The sequence below is a fragment of the Micropterus dolomieu genome, linkage group LG14 (assembly GCF_021292245.1).
Source record: "Micropterus dolomieu isolate WLL.071019.BEF.003 ecotype Adirondacks linkage group LG14, ASM2129224v1, whole genome shotgun sequence".
Taxonomy (NCBI): Eukaryota; Metazoa; Chordata; class Actinopteri; order Centrarchiformes; family Centrarchidae; genus Micropterus; species Micropterus dolomieu.
In genome coordinates, this window is record NC_060163.1 from 6,257,678 (window position 1) to 6,278,976 (window position 21,299).

Sequence of the window (21,299 nt, forward strand, 5' to 3'; positions counted from 1 at the left end):
AAGAGTAGGCTTAAGACTTTCCTCTTTGATAAAGCTTATAGTTAGGGCTGGCTCAGGTGAGTCCTGAACCATCCCTTAGTTATGCTGCTATAGGCCTAGACTGCCGGGGGATTTCCCATGATGCACTGAGCTCCTCTCTCCTCCTCTTTCTCTCCCTCTGTATGCAACCTCATCCCATTATTGCATGTTACTAACACAACTTCTCCCCTTTCTGGTAGTCTTGTGCTTTCTCGTCCCTCTCCTCTCTCCTCCTATCACTTCCTGCAGGTTTTCTGGCTCTGGAGCTGTGGAGTCTGGATCTGTGGTTGCGGGTCACCTGCTGCCTCTGTGTTCCTGCTCGACACCCTCTGCTACAACAACTATTGTTACTAGTCCTATTGTTATTATTGTAATTATAATCATTAACATTACGATTATTATCATGAACATTACTGTATTTATCTGTACCATTTTTCATTTAGTCTATAGCAACATCACCTTTACTGTCTGTACCTCTGTGTGTATATTGTGTAGGCTGCCTCCCTCGCCTCTCTCTCTCCTTTCATCCCCCTCCCTCTTTCACTCTGTTCCTCTCTCGCTCTCTCGCTCTCTCTCTCTCCCCCCAACTGGTCGAGGCAGATGGCCGCCCACCCTGAGCCATGGTTCTGCTCGAGGTATCTGCCTCTTAAAAGGACGTTTTTCCTTGCCTCTGTCACCTAGTGCTTGCTCTTGGTGGGAACTGTTGGGTTTCTGTAAATAACGTCACAGAGTACAGTCTAGACCTGCTCTTTTATGAAAAGCGCTCAGAGATAACTGTTGTTGTGATTTGGCGCTATATAAATAAAATTCAATTGAATGAAATTTTGCGCAGACATTCATGATCTGGGAGGATAAAGCCTACTGACTTTGATCCCCTGACTTTTATTCTAGCGCCACCACTAGGTTGACATTTTTGTTTTTTAGTGAAATGTCTCAACAACTGTTTGATGGAGTATCACAAAATTTGGTACAGATATCTATATATATGTATCTATGTAGGCTCCCATTTGGAGTTCTGAGTGTAATGTCTTGGCAACTTTTGGATGGATTGCCATAAAATTTGGTGGACATTCATTTTCCCTTCAAGACAAGCTATGCTTTGGTGAGCCCTTGACATTTCCACGAGGGCCATCGTAAGGTTTTAATTTGTCCACAACTTTTGTTGATGACCAAATACCTGCAAAACTAATCATCAGCCTCAGCTGTACTTGTTTACTTACCAAATGTAAGCCTGCTCAGCATTATAAACATTATACCTGCAGCATGTTAGCATTGTTATTATGTTAGCATGCTGACCACAGCAGATAACCCAAAGTATTGACTTGTAGAAGAAAACGAGTGACTGCTCAAGCCAATTCTCAGAGTAGTTAAGCCCAAGTCAATGCTCTTGTCATCTTTGTGTGACTTACATGTGACTCGACTCCAAGTCTCAAGTCCACAGCTCTTATGTGATTACATGCGTTTCTAATCTATGCGTGTCTATAGTTACATTGTTGCATAGTTACAATTTGATCCATCTTTTCACTGTGTGTATGTACTTCTGTCTGTGTAACCACTTTCCCCCTCCATCCCAATGTATCTCTTCTCCTCCCTCCATTGTCAGTCAAAATCATAATGCGCCTCCCCCATCATCTCCTCTCCTCTTTGTTCCTCTCCTCCATCTAGCCTCCAGAAAAGGCAGCGCCAGTGCTGTGCAAGCTAAAGATAAGAGTCCACACACAAACACACTGCAAGCCCCCCCTACACACAAGCACCTTGTTCTGAGTGTTGACCACCCTAACACAAATACACAAGCGACACACTGTGTGGACGCTGTATTTTATGGTCTTGGCACTTCTGTAATTACCTTTGGGTAAAAATATCAAAATACAGCAAGCACTTATGAAATGCCACATAGGATCAACAAAGGGGTGCAGGGGTCCTGCTCGCCTCTCAGACAGTCATCCAGACTGAGTGGAGAGGAGATTTGGGGATGAGAGCTGCTCCTGCATATTTTACAACCTGTTCTGCAACCATCTGCTCCCTAACACACTCACATGTGCACACACACACACGTGCATGCACACACAAATGCAGTCTTGCACAGCCAAGTATACCTTCCAGAAATGTGCCCCTATTTAACAGACATTGCACCTGGTAATATATGTAAAAACAAAGACACAGGCACAAGCACCCACACCCACACACACACACACACACACACACACACACCCACACCACTTTCATTATGCGAGTTAGGGAAGGGGTCGTCATCGTCTAACACACCTCACAGCAGCTCCCGCCTGTCGTATAAATACCATTACCCGATTGCCATGGAAACAGTTTGCCACAGCAAACCAGTCAGGGTGGTCAGACAGCCCTGAGGCGACCTTTATATCCAACGAGAGCCAACCCCTGTTAACAAACCTGCAGTGGTCTCGTTTAATAGCAACTTGTACTTCGGTGACCTTTGTACAAAGTGTGCTGTAGTAAATCAGCCATTAGGTCGAGACAAATGTATGCAGTTTGGCAAGAGCTTTAGTTCTATTTTAGACCATGATTTAATAACGGTATCCAACTGAAGGACATCTGATTAACTAGAAATAGATAATTTTCCACCAAAGAAACTATTTAAGCCATCCGTGTAAGTGAAACAAGCTATTTGGAACCCAGATGTGGAGATTGCCACTAGAAAAACTAGTTAGAGTTTGTTGCAGTTTAATTTACTGTCATTAACACTTTAAAGTCAAGCACAGACTCAATGGGAAAGTAACACAATGTTCTAGACTGAATTTTGTGGTCCAATGTCCTTTTATGGAGGCTAGTAACCTTTAATAGAGGATGTTATTAGAGAATGTTAGCAACAGAGAGAGAATCTGTTCATCCAAGATGGCCTCCTTTATACAACCATCAAGCTCCCTAATCTCTCTGGCTCTGATCATCTCTTAAAGCAGTGAGCTAAAAAATTATAAAACGCAATGAGAGAGAAATACATTAAGTTAGTCATGGTAAAGGACAATTCTTTTTTAAGTCTGAGATATCACAACTTATTATTACAGCTTTGGCCATTATTCATGTTGGTAATAATAACCTTGTACTCAGCAAGTCCAATAGCCAAGAAACACATGGTTTGCCAAACTTATTTGGAAAGGGGAAAAAACGAAGACATATGGTAAAATAATTACCTAAGGTGTACGTTGTAAACATCCATCACAGTTTACAGACCTTCCCGTATCAACTTTGACCTACAAAACTTACCATAATTATTGGCCCTACAGCCAAATTGAGTGTTTCCTTAACACTTCCTTTCATCTCCATCAAGTCAAAATGTCAACTCGTCCAAAACTTTGCTTTATGACCAAATAATGTCAAAACTAACGGCATTCCCATCAGCCTCAGGTGGATTTTCTGTTTAGAGCTAATCAGCAAATATTAGCATGCTAACACGCTAAACTAAGGTGGTAACCTCAAAGTATCATTATGCCTAAGTAGAGTCCCACAGAGCTGCCAGTGTGGCTGTGGACTCTTGTGCTGTGTTCCAGGCAACTTGGAACTCGGAAATTTCCGATCTCCAACTAGAAAAACTATCCTGGAACGCCACTTGAAGTTGGATTTCCTACTAGTGAACTCGGAGAAAAAATATGTACCCCAACTTCACGAGTAGAAGCTGAATGACGTCACAAAACAATGGCAGCTCCCATGGATGCACACATTGTAAATGGTAAACCATAAACTAAAAGCAACAAAAAGTATATTTGCATGTATTTAAATTAAAATAATACATATACAATCATATAGTAAAACCTGTTCTGCATGTACATTGATGCAGAAATAAGTTAGGCCTATTAGGTAGCTGGCTACAGTAAAGAATCTCATAAAGTCATCTTCTCTGCATAAAAGTTATTGTTAAAAATGCCACAACATTAGGAAGTGTAACCTGCAACACCAACTAGAGTGGTACACGGTTAACTAGTTACATAGAGGCTATTTATGTCAGTTGTTGCAGTTAAACTGCCATCCTTTGAAGTAACGCCTAAAACACTGCTGAGGGTGCTACTGTGTGTCCACTTTGTCACGGTCAGCCATGGTTTTCGTTCACTTTCGGCGTCATGAACCACCATGCACCTGGAGGTCGGAAGTCAGAAGTTTCAACTGGGAAAAATCCTTGTTCTGACAGGTCTCGAACGCGGCATAACTCCTATATTTAGCCACACTAGTAGCAATGCTCTAAAGTGGGCAATGTCAGTCTGAATTATCTCAACAACTACTGAATGGATTGCCTGTACATTTTGTACAGATATTCATGATTCCAAGAGGATGAATTCCAGTGACTTTGGTGATCCCCTGACTTATCCTCTAGAGGTCTGCACTGAAGTATATTCAAATAAATATTACAACCTGTAACCAATCCTTTACTTCTAATATCTGTTGCCCTGTCACACTTTGTGTTATGTCACTGTGTTCCTTCAGCAATTACTTTGGAGAGCACAATTTTATCACAACCAGCGGAAAAGGGTCACCACAATGACAATAAGGCCTGAGATGTAATAAACTGGAATTACTCTTTAAATGTCTACTGAAACCACTATAATAAGACAAAAGTACCCTTTCCCTATCTCACCATGTCTCCATCCCAGTTTCCCTGCCAACCTAACAAGACAAGAGCCTTCTTCTTTTGTGGTGGTGGTGCAGCGGTGCAGTGCTGTGGACGGTGGATGGATCGCGGACGGCGTGGAAGAGCTGTGAAAGACAAAGCCACGACAGAGAAAACAGGTAACAGCATGTCCAGCGGACTGAGGGCTGATGGGAGAGAGGCAGGGGGGCGGGGACGCAGAATGGGGCCCTACCTCCCATGATCACTGAACTTAGGACCCTAGCCACCATGGTGGGTGGTCGTGGTCGGTGGTGGTGAGGGGTTTAAAGGGACACACAGAACATGCTGGAAACTCTGTACCTTTCAATGTGCCTTCAGAAAGGGCCCAACTCACCCCCGGAACCAATAAATCTAGAGGAATGAGACCGTGTTAGTCAGGGAGAAGCAGAAGAATGCAAGGAAGGAAGGATGACTCAGAGTAAGAAACAGGAGAGAGTTAAAGAGAGAAAGAGGGAAAGAGAGATGGAGTAAGGCCAGAAGGAAGCGATGAAAGATTAAGCTGGTTTATGTTCCTAAGTTTTGTCTTTCCAGTGATTCTGAGTCCAGTTCTTTGGATTGACACTTTTTTGCTTTGTAACAATCAGGAAGCCGTTGGCTGTTAAACCAAAGTTCTTAAACCAAAGCAGACATACAACCACTTTACAAACTGTACTCTATTGAGTTTCGCCAGTAAGATCTCTCTTTCTATAAGCTACTTTGCGTTTTTGTGTTGCTATTTTGCTAATAAACCAACGTCCCCCCCCCCCAAACACCTTTCCTGGCCAAAAACACCAAGCCAGAAAAAAATGCAACAAACTTTTCAAAACAAAAATTTGAAAAGGAAAAAGCAAAAACAGGGAATCGGACGTAGAAATATGAAATATTTTGTGTGCTTTCAAGAAAAAGGGCAGGGCCTCGAGATATAAAGTGTACATGTGTTATGCTGATTGTGCAAGGGTCTGGGAGAGTTTTTCTCGATTGGTCGGGTACCCTTGGAAGACGCCTCCTGAAAAAGGAAGATCAATTTCCATCTGTATTTCTCAAGAGTTGGATGGAAACATTCCTATCGTCAAATACAATTATCATGTCATAGAGACAGAAAACAACGGGATTTTTTCAGCTTTAAGGAACCAATAGTGTCCACTGCTCCTTGTAGGAATTTTAAAAGAAAGTGCCGTTGGATTAAGTCGGTAACTTTAAGTATAGGCACTAATTCACAAATAGTCTAGTGCTAGCAGATGCTAGCTCTTGTGTTTTTGAGCCTAGGAGGCAGTGGAAAGAATAAAAATACAAACCAAGCAGTTTGTCACCAACTCCTATACAGCCGGAGGGGAGGGTGAACAAGCAGGGAATTAATGCTAACTCCTACAAATCTCACCCAAAGTGATCTACAGTAAAAACTATGGGGAAACTCTTCGTTTTCTTTCAGATTTTAGTTTATCCCTGCCCCTGCGGCTGTACTAAACCACATGCAGAAGAGGGGAAGGGAGGGGGGTCGACAACTCCCCCTCCCTCTAGCTCTGTATATCCACCACCATGCAAGCCCCATCTGTCAGCACTCACTGGGCATGCTCCAAGGGGCCATCCCAAGCACGGCGTTTACGGACGACCAGGCAAGGTAAGGGAGGAAGGAAAGGTAGGGGGGCTAACACCGACGGTCAGCTGTCCTAGCTCTGCAAACCTGCTGATTATGGAAGCTTTTCTTAACATCCGGCATGAATTTGATTCTGGAGTTGAAGAAGAGCCTTCACAGTCTGTAGCAGAGTATGCAGAGCCAAGATAGGTGACCACCGAACTTCAACAAAAACTAGCCGGAGGGAAAAGAGGATGGTCGAGGGTAAAGGGAGGGTTCTACCGCAGAGCAGCAACTGTAGTTGGTACTAGCTCACTAATTGCGTTCTTCCGGATTCGGCCAAACCAAATCAAAAAGCAAAAAAAAAAAAAAGGCTCAGGCTCAAATCAAGCAGGACTCAGAAAGATGTGGAAAGACTACCGACCAGCCAGCTCCTTCTCCTTACTCCGTCTCTTTTTCTCCATGCGTTTCAGTCTCTTCTCCTCCCTGCGCTTGGCCTCCTCGGCCTCCTGGTGGCGCCGGCACTTGTGGAAGTTCTCCACGACCACGCCCACAAACATGTTGAGCACGAAGAAGGCCACAATCAGCAGGAAGGAGATGAAGTACAGCAGCATCCATGGGTTGTAGTTCATAATGGGCTGAAACACACGCAGGACATAATACATTTTTTGAGTGAATGGTCCCAAATGATTTTCCTTCAGCTATAGCCAAATTATGTATTTTACTCGTGTGTACACGGGTGTTTGTGTGTCCAGATACGTGTGTAAGTGAACTTGAATATATTTACCTGTTTGTCGACTCCTACAGCGTCTAGTCCGTCATACATAATATCCACCCAGCCGTCTTTTGACGCCAGAACAAACAGAGACATCAATGCCTGAGGCAGTGAAAGGGAAGAAGGGATGAAGGAGTTCAACAAAACATTTATTTATGTATTTATTGATAAAAAATCTTGGCATTTATGAGGCCTCACCTGTCCCAGGTTGTCAAAGTTGTACTTGTGTCTGACCCATTTGTGGTTGGCCTGCAAACAGTCCGACTTGTTGGTGATGTTCCTAACATCTTCTCCTTGACAAACAAAGAACTTTCCCTTGAAGAGCTGGGGAGAAACACACAGACCCACCCTTTATTTTACAGTAAACCCCAAGTGAAAACTGATCCATAAAATTGAGTTTTGCCATTTGTGGTAAGTTTGGTTTATGAAATTGGGGGGAGGGCTCAAACATATGTAAATTCAGTTGGAAGTAGGAAGTTCTTGGAAGAGTATTTCAGTGAAGTTACATTTTCCTTCATGCCCGCTTACATTACGATTCATTGGTCATCATTCTTTTCCTATTCACCCCTCTATAGCAGGGACTGCTTTGCAGTGAATTTCTGAATGGATGAGTAGAGGCTACTGGCTTTAACTCAAGAAAAAACAAAAAATCACAATCAACAGTCAGATAGCACATGTCTCCCCGATGTCATTAAATGTATTGCTCGGAAATAGCAGCCAGCGTGCAGCGGTGTGTTTACAGCAAACAGCTGATGAATAAATAAATACTAAATACTGGGTCTGAAGTTGTTATTTTAAGTTTTCATCAGTCAGGATGTTTTTACACAGAGCCGGAGTTGGTCTCCACCTCTCCAAAACAAGTGGAACAGCTGATTACAGCAGGTAATAAAGCTGGTTAAATATCACGTGCCTCCAACACTCAGGCGGACACAGACGAGTGCTGCCAGCTGATCTGCAGCTATTGTTGGCTGGAAATGTTTTAATAACCTTCCAAACTTTCACAATTTTATTTTTGTCTTAATTTCTCTGTGCTGGAGTTCTTTTATGAACATGATGGTTTTATCCAGTTTTTTATTAAATGTGTAACGAACTGTGTCTCTCTCTGTTTTTAATGGTCAAGCATAGACTATACCTAAAGTTTCTCATTATATTCCAAACAAATCTGATCTTCATTTATATATTTTTTTTTCATGGACAGTGGTTACAAATAATGGACCTGTGCACACAACAAAGGGCTGAAGGAACCTTTTAGTTTCTTGACAAGAGATCCGGGGACTTAAAAGTCCCTGGTACTTTTGGTGGAAACGCGGCTTAAAAGTACAAATATTTTCAACGACAGAGGTTACGGATGATGCAGTGAATCCTATGGATGTCTTTTAATGAATGGACACTTCAAATCACTACCCCCTGATACCACTGTCACAGCCATTAACCCTTTACAACACTACTTTACTTGGACAGATGGTTTATGGACATAAACATGATTATTAGGCAGAAGCCTGAACTGCGGCAAGGGCAAAGAGCTCGTTGGTTTAGATTGGTCCTTGGGCTGTTGGCCATGAAATCTCCATTGCGACCAGATAAGCATTCATAAGTGTCGTAGAGTATGAGTTATAATGGGGGAGAGTGCATGGAAAAGCAATTTTTCTGCTACGTGTTCGTGATGTATGTACTACCAAGATGGGACAGGAGAAAGTGAAGAATTGTGGGAATATCTGTCACATGTCAACTGTTGTAGTGTGGTGGGATGAGGATAATGTTTCTGTGTCACAGCCGTCTAGACTGCTGACTGTCTTTTTGTTTTCTCATTATTTCTGTCTGCACTCTCCCTTTCCTTCCCTCTCACCTGCACTCCCAGGATGCCAAAGATGATGAAGAAGGCGCAGCATATGACCACGATGTTGCCAATGGGCTTCAGCGATGACATCAGAGTCTCCACCACCAGCTTCAGCCCCGGGGCTCTGCTGATCACACTGGAACACAGCACATAATATGATATTAGCGCACCGCCTGTATGTGTGTATGTTTGTGCAGGGCACTCTTTGGTCAATAACAGAACAGCTAATACCAGATGGAGCAGGGATGCCTACAGCGTTTCAACCCGCAACCCTGACAAACCCCAAAAGCCCTCACCCTGCCTACACACACACACATCTCATTAGCACACAGAACTTTTCAAACCAACACACTTGTTGGCTCACAGACAAATTATCTTCTCTTCCATTCACTCCTGCTCTTCTTTAAAACCATCTTTATCTCTTTCACACCTCTTTTAGCTTTCTTTCATTTCTGCAGTCAAGGAAACAGACACATCTAATTAAGCCAATGGACTGATGAGAATGTTTAATTAGTACCAGCATGGCACCCGGCACTGCACTGCAGCTGAGCTTCTCCGACGGGGTAAAACACAAACACACACACACACATACTACATAAAACCTACCAATGCACACGCGCACACTCATCTGCACAGGCTTTCACACAGAAAACACAGATGTGCACGCATAAACACACAGATGCAATAGCCCTCCCTCCACACACACACACACACACACACACGCAAAGATGGGCAAAGATACAGCAAAGGGTTGTGTTAAATTGAGCGAAAAGGCTTAATCAGTTTGTAACCCTACAGGCTTCCAACACAGTCTAGCAATTTACTACATTTTGACCTGGTCTTGTTTTTTTATGTTATGTGATGGATGAGATGATACATGAAAAGGCCTAAAAGCAGCACTACACGGCAGAGGTGGCTGTGCATGTGATAATCATGCCTGTCTATCAGTCTTTGTCTGCATATATTTACCCCTGAGCAGACAGTTGAGTGAAGGAAGAGTCGATAGCATATTAAGAGAAGCCACGAGTAAAAGGCCAGGGTCGACCAAGGCCACTGATCAAACGCCCTGATCAGAGAATAACGAGCTCATCACTCTGCCTCTCTTGACATTCTATTATAAACCATGTTGGGACTTGGGATGCAGTACCGCCACTGAGCTAGAGAGGGTACTATTGGTCAAGAGCTGCATCTGCATGTGTCTCCTTTTTTTAGGATTGATGCAGTTGTGCTGGTGTGAGAACATATTTGCATTGAATTCCTCAGAAAAGGCAGGGATCTAGGTCCAGCTGAAGTATTCTTGTCTGGAGAAGACAAGGATCAGTTGAAAATGCTCATTGAGCCCACTTTTGTTGGTGTTATCCAACCTTTATCTTATTATGATGATGTTTCAAAGGTATTTTGATTTATTTGTTCATTTGAATACAGCATTGTCATCCTTCCTTTTCCTTTCATTGGTGTGTGTATCTCTAAACAATTTAGAAATTAAAAAATAAGGCAGAGGAAAGAGAAAAATGAGCCTGAGAAGTGTATAAACGCCATAAAAGAAAGAAAGACAAAAATGCAGCTTGCTGGGGATGTCAGTGAGTTTGTCGCTCTCCAGCTCAGTCCCTCAGATCACACATTACCTGCAAGAAAAAAAAGAGATGTTGCCACACAGTGCTGCTTTGCATATGAAAACCTCAAGCCAACCTCTCAAGCTCTTTACATCGTGTTCTCCTTTTGAGCTCCACTCTAACAAATGTGCTGAAGTGAAAAGGCTTATTAAGGAGGGGAACGAAGGAGAGACGAGCCTCTTATTATGTGTCAATACACTGTGATGATGTGGTATGTGAAGGACGCACACTGTGATGGGCTCCTCTCCTCTAAAGTCTATTTGCATATGACACGAAGGAGAAAAAAGGAAGAGGATGAGGTGGATGGAGGGAGCCAGAGGGAGAAAAGTTAGCACTGGCTTCTTCTAATCTACCTCTCCACATAATTTCATGGCAGTTCACAGCGTGTCCTTGTTTTGTGCGCTGTACAAAGGAGCCGTGATGCACAACACCTGCACACATGCACCACCCATCTCTCTTTCTTCCACCCACCAGCATATCCATCACGCTTAGTGAAGAGTACAACAAGTCAGGGAAGTTAGTGGCATGTGTATTCCCACAGTGCAAACACTGGGTGTAATTAAGAGACGCTGGGAGATGGAAATAGGGAGTAGCGGGAGGAGAGGAAGGCTGGTGAGTTGCAGGGATACAGAGGGAATAAAAAATGAGACAGCTGCTATGTTCTTGCGTTTTTTTGGGGGGGGGGGTCTAAACTTTGTTTCTAGCTCCGCCTTGCCGTGCACATTTCTTCTTCTCTTCTTTTTCAACCTACAGCTGTCTTTCCTCTTCAGCCGCCAGACTTGTTCTTGTAGCCGTCGGTAAATGGGCGACACGCCAATGTAAACTGTAAGCCGAGGAATTCAGGTGTCACACAAACATAAACGTCCCAGAGAATGGTAATTATGCGCTAACAATTAATTGGCCGCCGTCAGCCCAGATGGTCAATGAATGTACACACAAGTTAGCAAATACATCACCCAATAGAAGCCTTGGGGTAATTACATCATCGTCAAGCGAGCTCAAAGGCTGAGCCGACAGGGGTTGACCACATTGGGGGATTTATCAATAAACAAACCTGTTGGCCAGGCCTGACCTCATCACTAAACCGCTTTTTTAAAACATCACAAAGCCGTTTAGATCAGCTCGCCTGAACTGCAGCCTGGGAGTGTGGCAGGTACAATTAATGGATACAACAAAGTGGGGAGGGGTTTCTAGGCTGCCGCTGCATTGTCAGTAAGGTGTAGGTGGTGTTGGGTGACATAAAAGTGTCATTCGGTGACACAGGGTACTAACCACTTGGCATTCCCTGAGGCCGGCCCTAAGCTGAGGTTGTGGGCTTGATGAATGACTGCAGAGGTGTGTGAGTGTGTGTTTGTGTGTGTCTGTGTGTCCTGTTAAACAAAGCTGATGCATCATTCTGTCACTCACACGCGCTCGTGTCCCCATCTCCACATACAAAGTCACCTTTTTGCTGCAATAATATACTCTCACAAACTCAAGAATATGATGCTGCTGCTGCTGCCGCCTGTGTGAACCCCGCGTGCACCTCACTGCCAGAGGGGGAAGCACAGACAAGCTCATATTTAATTCAAACAGCCGGTGAGCTGATATTGAAACTAACACTGAAGCGTTATGGATGACAAAGCTGTGTCTGCCTTGTGGTATGTCTGACAAGCGGGATTTGGGGAATGTCAGGAGAAAAACACTTTTTTTAACTCTGTAGCTAAGAGGTTTGTATGTCAAATATATTTTTACAGCCATTTTAGCCTGACTGTGTATTACAATGTTACAGTTAGATCTAATTATTCATTTTTTTAATGACACAGCTAACAAACAGGCTTTTGCAGAGAGAAAATAATTAATTTGTGGACTACTATGTATCCATGTGTTCCTAAGAGACTTTGAGTGTAACTTGATTTGTTAAATACCATGCCATGCAGAAAGGCTTGGGCGACGTCAGTTTTGAAGCCTGTTTTTCCAGAACAGCAAGTCCAGATGTTGAAGCTGAGTGTGAGAGAGAAAGGTTAAGGCTGAGGCTGTCTTTAAGCCTTAATATCTTATAAAGCTGTTTTTAATCACCACGAAGACCCACATTAAAGAAAGGAAACCAGGATAAATATCCAGGTTAGAGATTTTTAGAGCCACCAAGTAGCAGTTATTACTGTTACTGTGGCTGCTCTGGAGACAGGGGGGCAGACGATTCACCAGTCAGATTTAAAAGTTTTGGGGGTGTGGGAACATGACTTAAGGGAGAAGATGTCCCAGTAATTCCCACACTCTTTCAGGGAAACACTGATTTGACTAAATAGCAAATTCATGTCTCCACAGATGTGCTCATGCACGGCACGATGCCTCTGTGTCTTTGTAGCTACAAGACAAAGACAGGCACTTTTTTTTTGTGCCCATTAAGCTAGCTTGGTAACTCTGTCTTAGCCTACTTGCTACACATTTTCAAATTGGCCATTACTTGGTATAAGAAATTAATGAAGATTTTCTGCCACAAATAAATTAGGTTTGTGTTGTAAAGTTTTGCAGAAGCACTTGTAGACCCCAAAGGTAGTTGTTCACTTATTCACGAGCAGTATATCCACTCAGGTTGAATTATCCATAACAGAGCTTTAAGTATCTGCGGTCCAGTCGACCCACAGCAGGACAATAATGTTTTAATATGCAATAGTCTTTAATGCTGTGCTCCTCCTTTTGCACTGAAATTTAACTACCTTAAAAATGATTTTACAGTATTGCTTTCTCGTAACTCATCTGCAGCCTCAGGGGAGGAGAGAGCAGCTCTTTCCTCTTTCTTTTTCCATCCTCTCCTGTTTCTCACTCTCTGCGTGTCTTCATAATAGTCTTCATAATCCCATTTCTCTCTCTGCCATTCTGCATTTTTCTCAAACTGAAGACATCATTCCCTTGAGAAATGGGTGCCCTTTGAGCCCCATAATATTTCCCCACCAAACTTTGTCCAATTTCCTGTAATTGCTGCAAATTTTCTAATCTGACTGTAAAACCTTCCCTACTTGACATTAATACAGCCTCAGCCTTGCCGTCCCCTGGGGATTAAATAAGGGGAGGGCAAATAGCAGAGAGACAGAAGATTCAGCAGTAGTTAGAGTGAGGTACTCTTTTCCAGTGCTTGGGTTGTCACAATGGCACCAGATCTAATTGGAAAGCATCTTGTTTGACAGTAAGTGCTCACTTTAATGTGACATCAACATTTCATTTGTAAGTGATCAATACGCTAGTTTTTAATTAACTAGGCATCACAGTGGCAACCAAACCAAGTTCCAAACTATTTTGTGTGATGTATGAATGTTTACTGCTGTTCCTAAAGCATTTTAAAAGACCCTCCAGCACTATTATGTTCCCCTATAGGGAAAGTTATTATGGTTACTCCCAACTCCCTGCTGTGCTGTTTGATGTTTCCTTGCGGGGGAGTGACGAGGTGCCTAGACGCCAAACATAAACTATTCCACCTGAGTTAGCTGACTTATCTGCAGTAAGGATGGTGGGTCAAAGTTGAACTATGAAATCTGTCTGTAAACATTGATGGATGTTTACATCGGACAGTTTGGGTAATAAATGCACCGTTCACTTTTGCTTTTTCTACTTAAAGGGTCATTTTGGTGTTTACATTACATTTATTCAATTAATCGACACTTTTATCCAAAACAACTTACAATTGCTATATATGCCAGAGATTGCATGCCGCTGGAGCAACTAAGGGTTAAGTGTCAGGGACACATTTCTTTAAAGGTTAAAATTTCGTCCATGTTAAGTGGTGTTGTCACTCAACATCATTGGATCTCTATGAGTGACTCCCGGTAACACTTTCTGGTTAAAAACAAAGGGTGTTTACTCGTAAAACTCCCGAGCCTGTTGCAAAAAGAAGCACTTTTTGTGGACGTAACTTTTGCTGGGCCCAAAGGAATATGTTGCAGCTACTATAGCCGGTTTGTGGCTGCCAGCTGAAGCCATCTACTGCACAGATTCCAAAACTTTTTGTACCTACTAGTTATTTTGACTAGTATGTCAGTAACCTCTGGTAAAATATGTGAAATAATAATAATATGTTTGACTAAATTGGGGATTTAGTTTAAAACCTGTATGATTGTCTGACTGCTCCTGTTTCTTGACCTTTTTAGCAATGTTGGAACAATTAACATGGTGAGTTTAATGTTACTACTAGAGGTGGAAAGTAACGAATTACAATTACTAACGTTACTGTAATTGAGTAGCTTTTTTGTGTACTTGTACTTTTCAAAGTAGTTTTGTAAATCTGTAATTTTACTTTTACTTTTATTTTGTTTTATTTAAAATATTGTACTTCGCTAAATTTTCAATCACATCCGTTACTGAGTAAAAAGTGCAAGGAAAAACTCGCGACCACTTCGGCTTCAAGTGTAAGAGAACAACAGCTTTATCATGCAGTGTAAGCTGTGAAAAGAAAATGCTGTATTAAGTTACTGCTGATGCAAACTGAACATTTCCTGTTGCTGCAGCTTCATTATAAAAGCATTTAACTGGCAAAACACAAGTTGACTTTTATTTTGAAGTAGTCACTGGAAATGCAATCTGTTTGTAAGTGAGATCAGCGCTGACCGCTGTCGTGTAGACCGCTACAATGTGTCAACACGACAAGACATCCGTCATTTTCAACAGTTTTCTGACAGCGGAACAGTTTGAAATAGGCCTATAGCAGTGAGTAATGCAATAGTCAGGAGCAGACACAGTGAGCTTTTAGATAAAGAGCTGCATGCGAAAGGCTGCACACCTCCACCTTCGCAGCCAGGTAACTGACTTCTTACACTTTCGCTGTTCACAGACTCATGTTGTGTGCAGCTTAAAGTCACATCATGACTGCTCACATAATTATGGAAAATACCAATAACTGCCCGACAATAGTTTGTTTAGCTGCCCCAGACTTTTGTGTCCTGAGGTATCAAAAGGCATCTGCTGTTACCGTAGTAACTACAGGTTACTCATGCACAATAACGGGCAGCTGCATAGCGTCACAACAGGTTAATGCCAATCAGAGATACATTTACAATTACAGATTTTAACCATCACTCCTCAGTGAACTCCTTGGCAGCGGTCTAAGAGCATTTTCTAGTTAAGTAGGCCTATGTAGATTTATCCTTATGGATTTAGGCCTACCATGTTTTTAAGGAGTCTGTTCACACTGATATAGGCTAATAAAAAGGTTCATTTTGCGAAAGTTGAAAATATTAAACAGTAATATGGCAATTATTTTGGAAAGCCCGGCCCCCACAGTGTCTGCCTAGAACAAATGTAGTTGAGGACCCTGATGAAGAGGTCAGTTAAACAGCCTACTTCCATTGAAATTTAAAAATAAGTTTTCATAGTTTGGAAAGAGGCCAAAAAACATCAGTGCATGACAATGTTTGTTGGCATTAGCAACTTGCTGGTAACTAGTTATTTATTGTACTAAAGTTTGAATGTAAATAGGGATATGACTTCATAAAGTCCAGTGTTTCCCATTCTCCCAGTCCAGTGCGGCCTGCCATAGTATAATCTGTTCCGCCACAATTTTCCTAATGAAGCGAAACCATTCTCAAACTTCTCATTAAATGTCATTGTGGTCAAGTATCTATCAAACAAACTAAAATTGGAAGCGCCATATGGCTTTGTTCCATTATGAAATCACAAAAGACTGCAATTTAATTAAATAAGTACAATACGTATAAATAAGATATTAAATCCATATAAATAAGTTATTTTAGGAGGTTAAAAGTAACTTTTACTCTGAGTAAATTTTGAATGAGCTACTTTTTACTTTTACTTGAGTATATTTTTATTCCTGTAGTTTTACTTGTACTTAAGTAAAAGTTCATTAAAGAAATTGTACTTTTACTTAAATGTTCAGTGTGTAAGTTTTAGTGGCATCTAGTGGTGAAAGTTGCGAATTGCACCTCCCCTCCCCCATCCAAGCGACTTGTATAGCTACGGTGCCTGAGACAGGACAAAAGATCTCTCTCTGTGAGATAGCAGAGAGTTGCCAGTCAAGAAATCAGGTTCCTTTAGATTGACATATTAAGAAATTATATTTACTTGATTATTCAGTAAAACCATATGTTATTGTGAATATTGTTGTTACTTGTTCATTAAACAGCCACATCAAGAAATGAAGTGTTACATGATGTCTCATACTCCTGTAATACATTATTATACTGTATTGTAACCATACTTGTTACATCTTACATCTGTAATCATACTGTTTGTTACATTTTTGGCTCACCTGGACTAACATACCAAAGCAAAGAACATCTCAAAAACTATCACATCTAGTGCATCAAGTATGACCACTGACCGATACCAAGAAAATGTAAGCCTCACTGTTTCTGCACCACAGTCCATTATAAACCACATAATATGGTCAGGTGAGGATCAAGGCTCCTCTCACTTTGCTTAATCAGTTAGATAAGAAATCTGCAAATCTTACCAAAATATTATTTTAAATTTTTTGAAATACAACAGAAACACAAAAAAAACCCCGTTTTTGAATTAATTAATTCAACTTCATGTTTTTTCTACCAGAGCAGTAAAAGTTTAGCTGGCTGAACGCTTCCATGCTGTAAGCTAACGTTACTGTTTTATTGCCAGTTACTGATCAGCTGATTGTCTAACGGCTAACTTTACCGGAAAAGCCAAACCACAGTGATGGAGAATAACAAGGCTACATGAAATTAATCCAACTAATGTTAAATATTTTACACCACTGAAACGTGTCACTTCTCTCTGTGATTATGGCCAACAGCTTTCATTTGCATCGCTAAAGTCCGACTAACTTAATTACCTGTCCAGCAGAAAACAGGCAACTTCAGCTCCGCTTTGAAAACATCTCTCCCACATCAAAGCCTTCCATCTGGGAAAATTCACATCGATTATGTCCGTGATTTTTTGCAGTTATCTGTCTATATCTGTCCCGACTCTGTCTGCCTTCATCTTATTAAGATCCACAGGCTTTTTGCTCTCGTGCTAAATAACACCTGTGCTCGTTCATTTGTCCAAATGTCACTTCTGTTCTTACTTCTAATAAACCAGAGGACTACTCGTAGACTGTGTGTTATTATTATTATTATCATCATTATTATTATTATTATTGTTATTATTTTCTCTTCTTCTTCTATGGATGCATTTAATGTAGTGACGGTGTCTACACTGCTGGAATTATACAAGCAGAAGAAGAAGCCATGATGACGAAACGCGCTCTGTAGCTCTTGGTCCGTTGTCGTCTATTGTAGAAACATGACGAACCAATACTGTGACCTCCATAGAAGGGGGGGCCAGCGGTTATGGAGATGTAAATGGCTCATTCTAAGGTAATAAAAACATAATAGTTTGTTATGTAAGGTCTTTACACACCACTGAAAACATAGTTATGGATATTATATTGCATTTCTGTGAATAGATCCTCAGAAATATTACACACTGAACCTTTAAGTAGAATATTTTTGTACTCTTTCCACCTCTGGTAATTACTGACAAGAATGATGGCCCAAGCTAAGAGAATGAGACCCAGTATCTGGTATCACTGTTTAACATACATACATACTCTCTGTCCTGCTATAATATTCTTGATCATAAGTCAACAACCTCTGCGTCATTTGCTTCAGGGTCAATTGATCGGGTCCAATCTGACCCAAATGATAATTACATGCACAGCTTACACTGTGCTGTGCAAATACACAGAAATATTTCAAGCACACTACCTAGGTCACGCACAAAAATATTAAAGCAGGGACTCAAAGAAGAAAGTATTACTTTGAAGGCAGGGAGAGCGAAAAAAGTCACAAGATTTCACTTTCATGTCAAAGGTGAAAGCTAAAAAGCAAAAAAGAAGATCAGCGGTGTTTAGTGGATAAGTATGGCAGGACGAAAATGAATATTTGATTTTCATGCTCTTCCTGCAAACTGTGATAAATATTCAAGAGAGGGCAAAGCCTCAAGAGTTCCCCTTCATGAGATGAGACACCGCGCATGCGGCTGGGAGCCAAGTCAAGCGTGTAGCCACACACATGGTTCACACGCAAACGCACACTGTGGCCAAAACTAAAGGAGACCCAGTCTGATATTACACAAAGACACACGATTTCTCTCTGTGTCTTTCTTTCTCTCTCTCTCTCTCTCTCTCTCTCTCTCTCTCTCTCTCTCACAAACACACACACACATATTTGGAGATGCAAACACAAATATGGCCTCCAAATTGGTGATTTCCGCCTTATTTCCGCTCAAATAAACATAGCTGAGCAATTGTGTACACGCTGACAATAACACGCATGAATGCACTCTAAAATAAATGCCTACATGCACACACACATCTCACAAAAGCTCCAAAAGGTGGCACATGTCAGAGCTGAGAGAGCAAAGTTTGTTTCCACCTTCGTCTTACTGTAAAACAAAATATCCACTTCAGGCGCTTTTATCACCCGATGAGTGGGGAATGGGGGGATTTAAAGCTATATACAGTATCTGGGGTAAGAGCTCATTTTATGATTCCTATCACCAGTTTCAGGGATGGTTGTCTGTCTTCTCAGTGTGTTTGTCTATAAAATTTCAACATCCCTGGGAGAACCACTTACCGTAGCGGCCTCAGGGTCCTCAGCAGCCTCAGCACTCTGAGCATGCCCAAGATCTTAGTACCAGAATTGGAGATGAGCGACACCAGGATGTCAATAACAGAAATCATCACCAGCATCCCATCCAGAATGTTCCAGCTGCTCCTCAGGTAGGACTTGTCCCCGAAACACCATCCCAAAGCCACAATCTGGACACACGTATGACATAGAGGCATGGTGCGTGAACATATAGCAGAGGGTCATTACTGCACGTTACTGACATAGCAGATAACACAAAGGGTAACCTGCTGTGGGCTGTGGTTTGGATACATTTGAAATTTAACATGAACTTCCAATGTGTGTGCCACAAAATGATACACAAATCAGTAATTGGATATCTGTTTTTGTTTGCGCGTTTGCAGATCTGTTATTTATGAAGCCTTCTTTTGTATTTATTAGGAGTCGATACTTAATGTCCCATACGCACAGCTTATTGACTTTTGCAAAGCAATTGTTTACTTGGCAGCTATCATAAAAGCTGCAAGCTCTTCCAAACTTCATTTCTTATCCTATAGGTTCCACACATCATTTATTCTGCCCATAAAGCAATTTGCATTCCAGAAAATAATACAGACTGGCTGCCTTTTTGTTTGTTTGTTGTTGTTTTTTTTTAGCTCAAACTTGTTAAATCAGGCACAGACAACTGTTTTTTTGCTTTGTGCATTTCTGAAGACCTTTTGTAAGAGAGAGAGTGAGATGTCGATGCTAATCAGTGCGTAAGTATATACTGTATATGAATAATGTGACAGGGGAATCATCAAAGAGGCTGATCAAACTTTACTGAGACAGTCCAGACAGCTTCTACTGACTCTCTACTTTGAGTAGCTGAATTCAGTAGTGCATATATGCATATATGCAAGTACTTGATTGTTATACCGAAACTTGTGAGACAATTATAGTTTACCTATTTCCATGTCATGATGCGTTATACTTCTACTGCACTACATTTCAAACGGAAATATTGTGCTTTTTACTTCTCTACAACTATATATTTTAATATAACACAATGAAAGAGGCTATTCTGTTTGTTTTGAAGGTACTTCAACCAGTTGTGGAAGAAGTATTCAACAATGTAAAACTACTCCATTGTAAGTGGAAAAAAGAAAAGCCCTGCATTCAAACTTATACTTAAGCAAATGTACTTAAATTATTAAAAGCCAACATTACTCATTCTGTAATTGTGACTTATATATTACATTATTAGTAATACTGATAACTGCATAAATATGAAAAAGCAGTATGTTTCTGTTGAAGCTGTTTCACGTCTTTGGACTTTTATCTAATCTTTGATTTTGCTGTGAAATATGCAGTCATTTTTACTATTCATTCACATGGGATAAGGGGACCCAAACAAACTTTTCTTTGTTGCAAGCCAAAAAGGTTGGGACCCACTGGTTCAATCTTTGCACTGCAATATATACTTTGATCCCTTTGAAATGTAGTGGGAAAGTAGTACATGAAAATTGTACTTGACTTCAACTTGAATAAACATTTAAACATTGTACCTGTAATGCTATATTTTTGCATGCAGTATTCTGACATTCATGTACGTAAAAGATGTTAATAGTTCTTCCACCACTGGTAACATAAGGATAGTCTTTTAGAGGAGAGGATACTTAAAAATCAAATGATACAAACAGTGCTTTGTGTATGTGTGTGTGTGTGTGTGTGTGTGTGTGTGTGCACAGGCCCCATGTTCGAGAGCCCGCCAATCGCTCTGGGACCAAAAATAGAGACAGAGGCTTTGAATGAGTGACACCCATGAACTCTCCTCCCCTCTGCCTCTGCTCACTCCTGCCCACGCGTGCATGGACCTCCATTCAAAGCTGGTCCATTTGAATACTGGCGAGACAATCCTCCGCTTAGCATTATGAAACAGCCCTGAGTGTGCGCATAGTGTGTGTTTGAGTCTCAATCTCTCATTCTCCTTCCCCTAATTCAGTTTTCCTTTGTATTTTGGGGGGGCTTTTTGGTACATGCAGGTATCAGGCCGACTATATTTTCTCTGCAACTTTGTGTCTGAGCAGTATTTGGAGTCTGGTTTGGTTTTCTCAATCTTATGTAAATTTACATTGTGAGTGAACACAGATGTTTCATCTTGTTTCTTTCAAAGCTGGAGACAAATAATGAGGTATGGCAGCCTGACATACCGAATATTTTGTGGCATAGGAGCTGATGTCAATTGACTCAGTGAGTAAGTGAAGATTTTGTGAAGGGATACAAAACATGTGCCTTTAAAATGACGAGGCACAG

At 41.4% G+C, this 21,299-nt stretch overlaps 1 protein-coding gene across 1 annotated transcript in view; it reads right to left on the reverse strand.

The window, feature by feature from the left end:
- cacna1g (calcium channel, voltage-dependent, T type, alpha 1G subunit) overlaps positions 1-21,299 on the reverse strand; it is a 181,539-nt gene that overhangs the window by 41,771 nt on the left and 118,469 nt on the right. The window contains exons 21-25 of the mRNA XM_046068495.1: positions 19,011-19,195; positions 8,825-8,951; positions 7,177-7,302; positions 6,991-7,080; positions 6,649-6,841 (exon numbers count right to left, since the gene is read on the reverse strand). Coding sequence (XP_045924451.1) covers positions 6,649-6,841; positions 6,991-7,080; positions 7,177-7,302; positions 8,825-8,951; positions 19,011-19,195 — 721 coding nt within the window. The remainder of the gene's footprint in view (positions 1-6,648; positions 6,842-6,990; positions 7,081-7,176; positions 7,303-8,824; positions 8,952-19,010; positions 19,196-21,299) is intronic.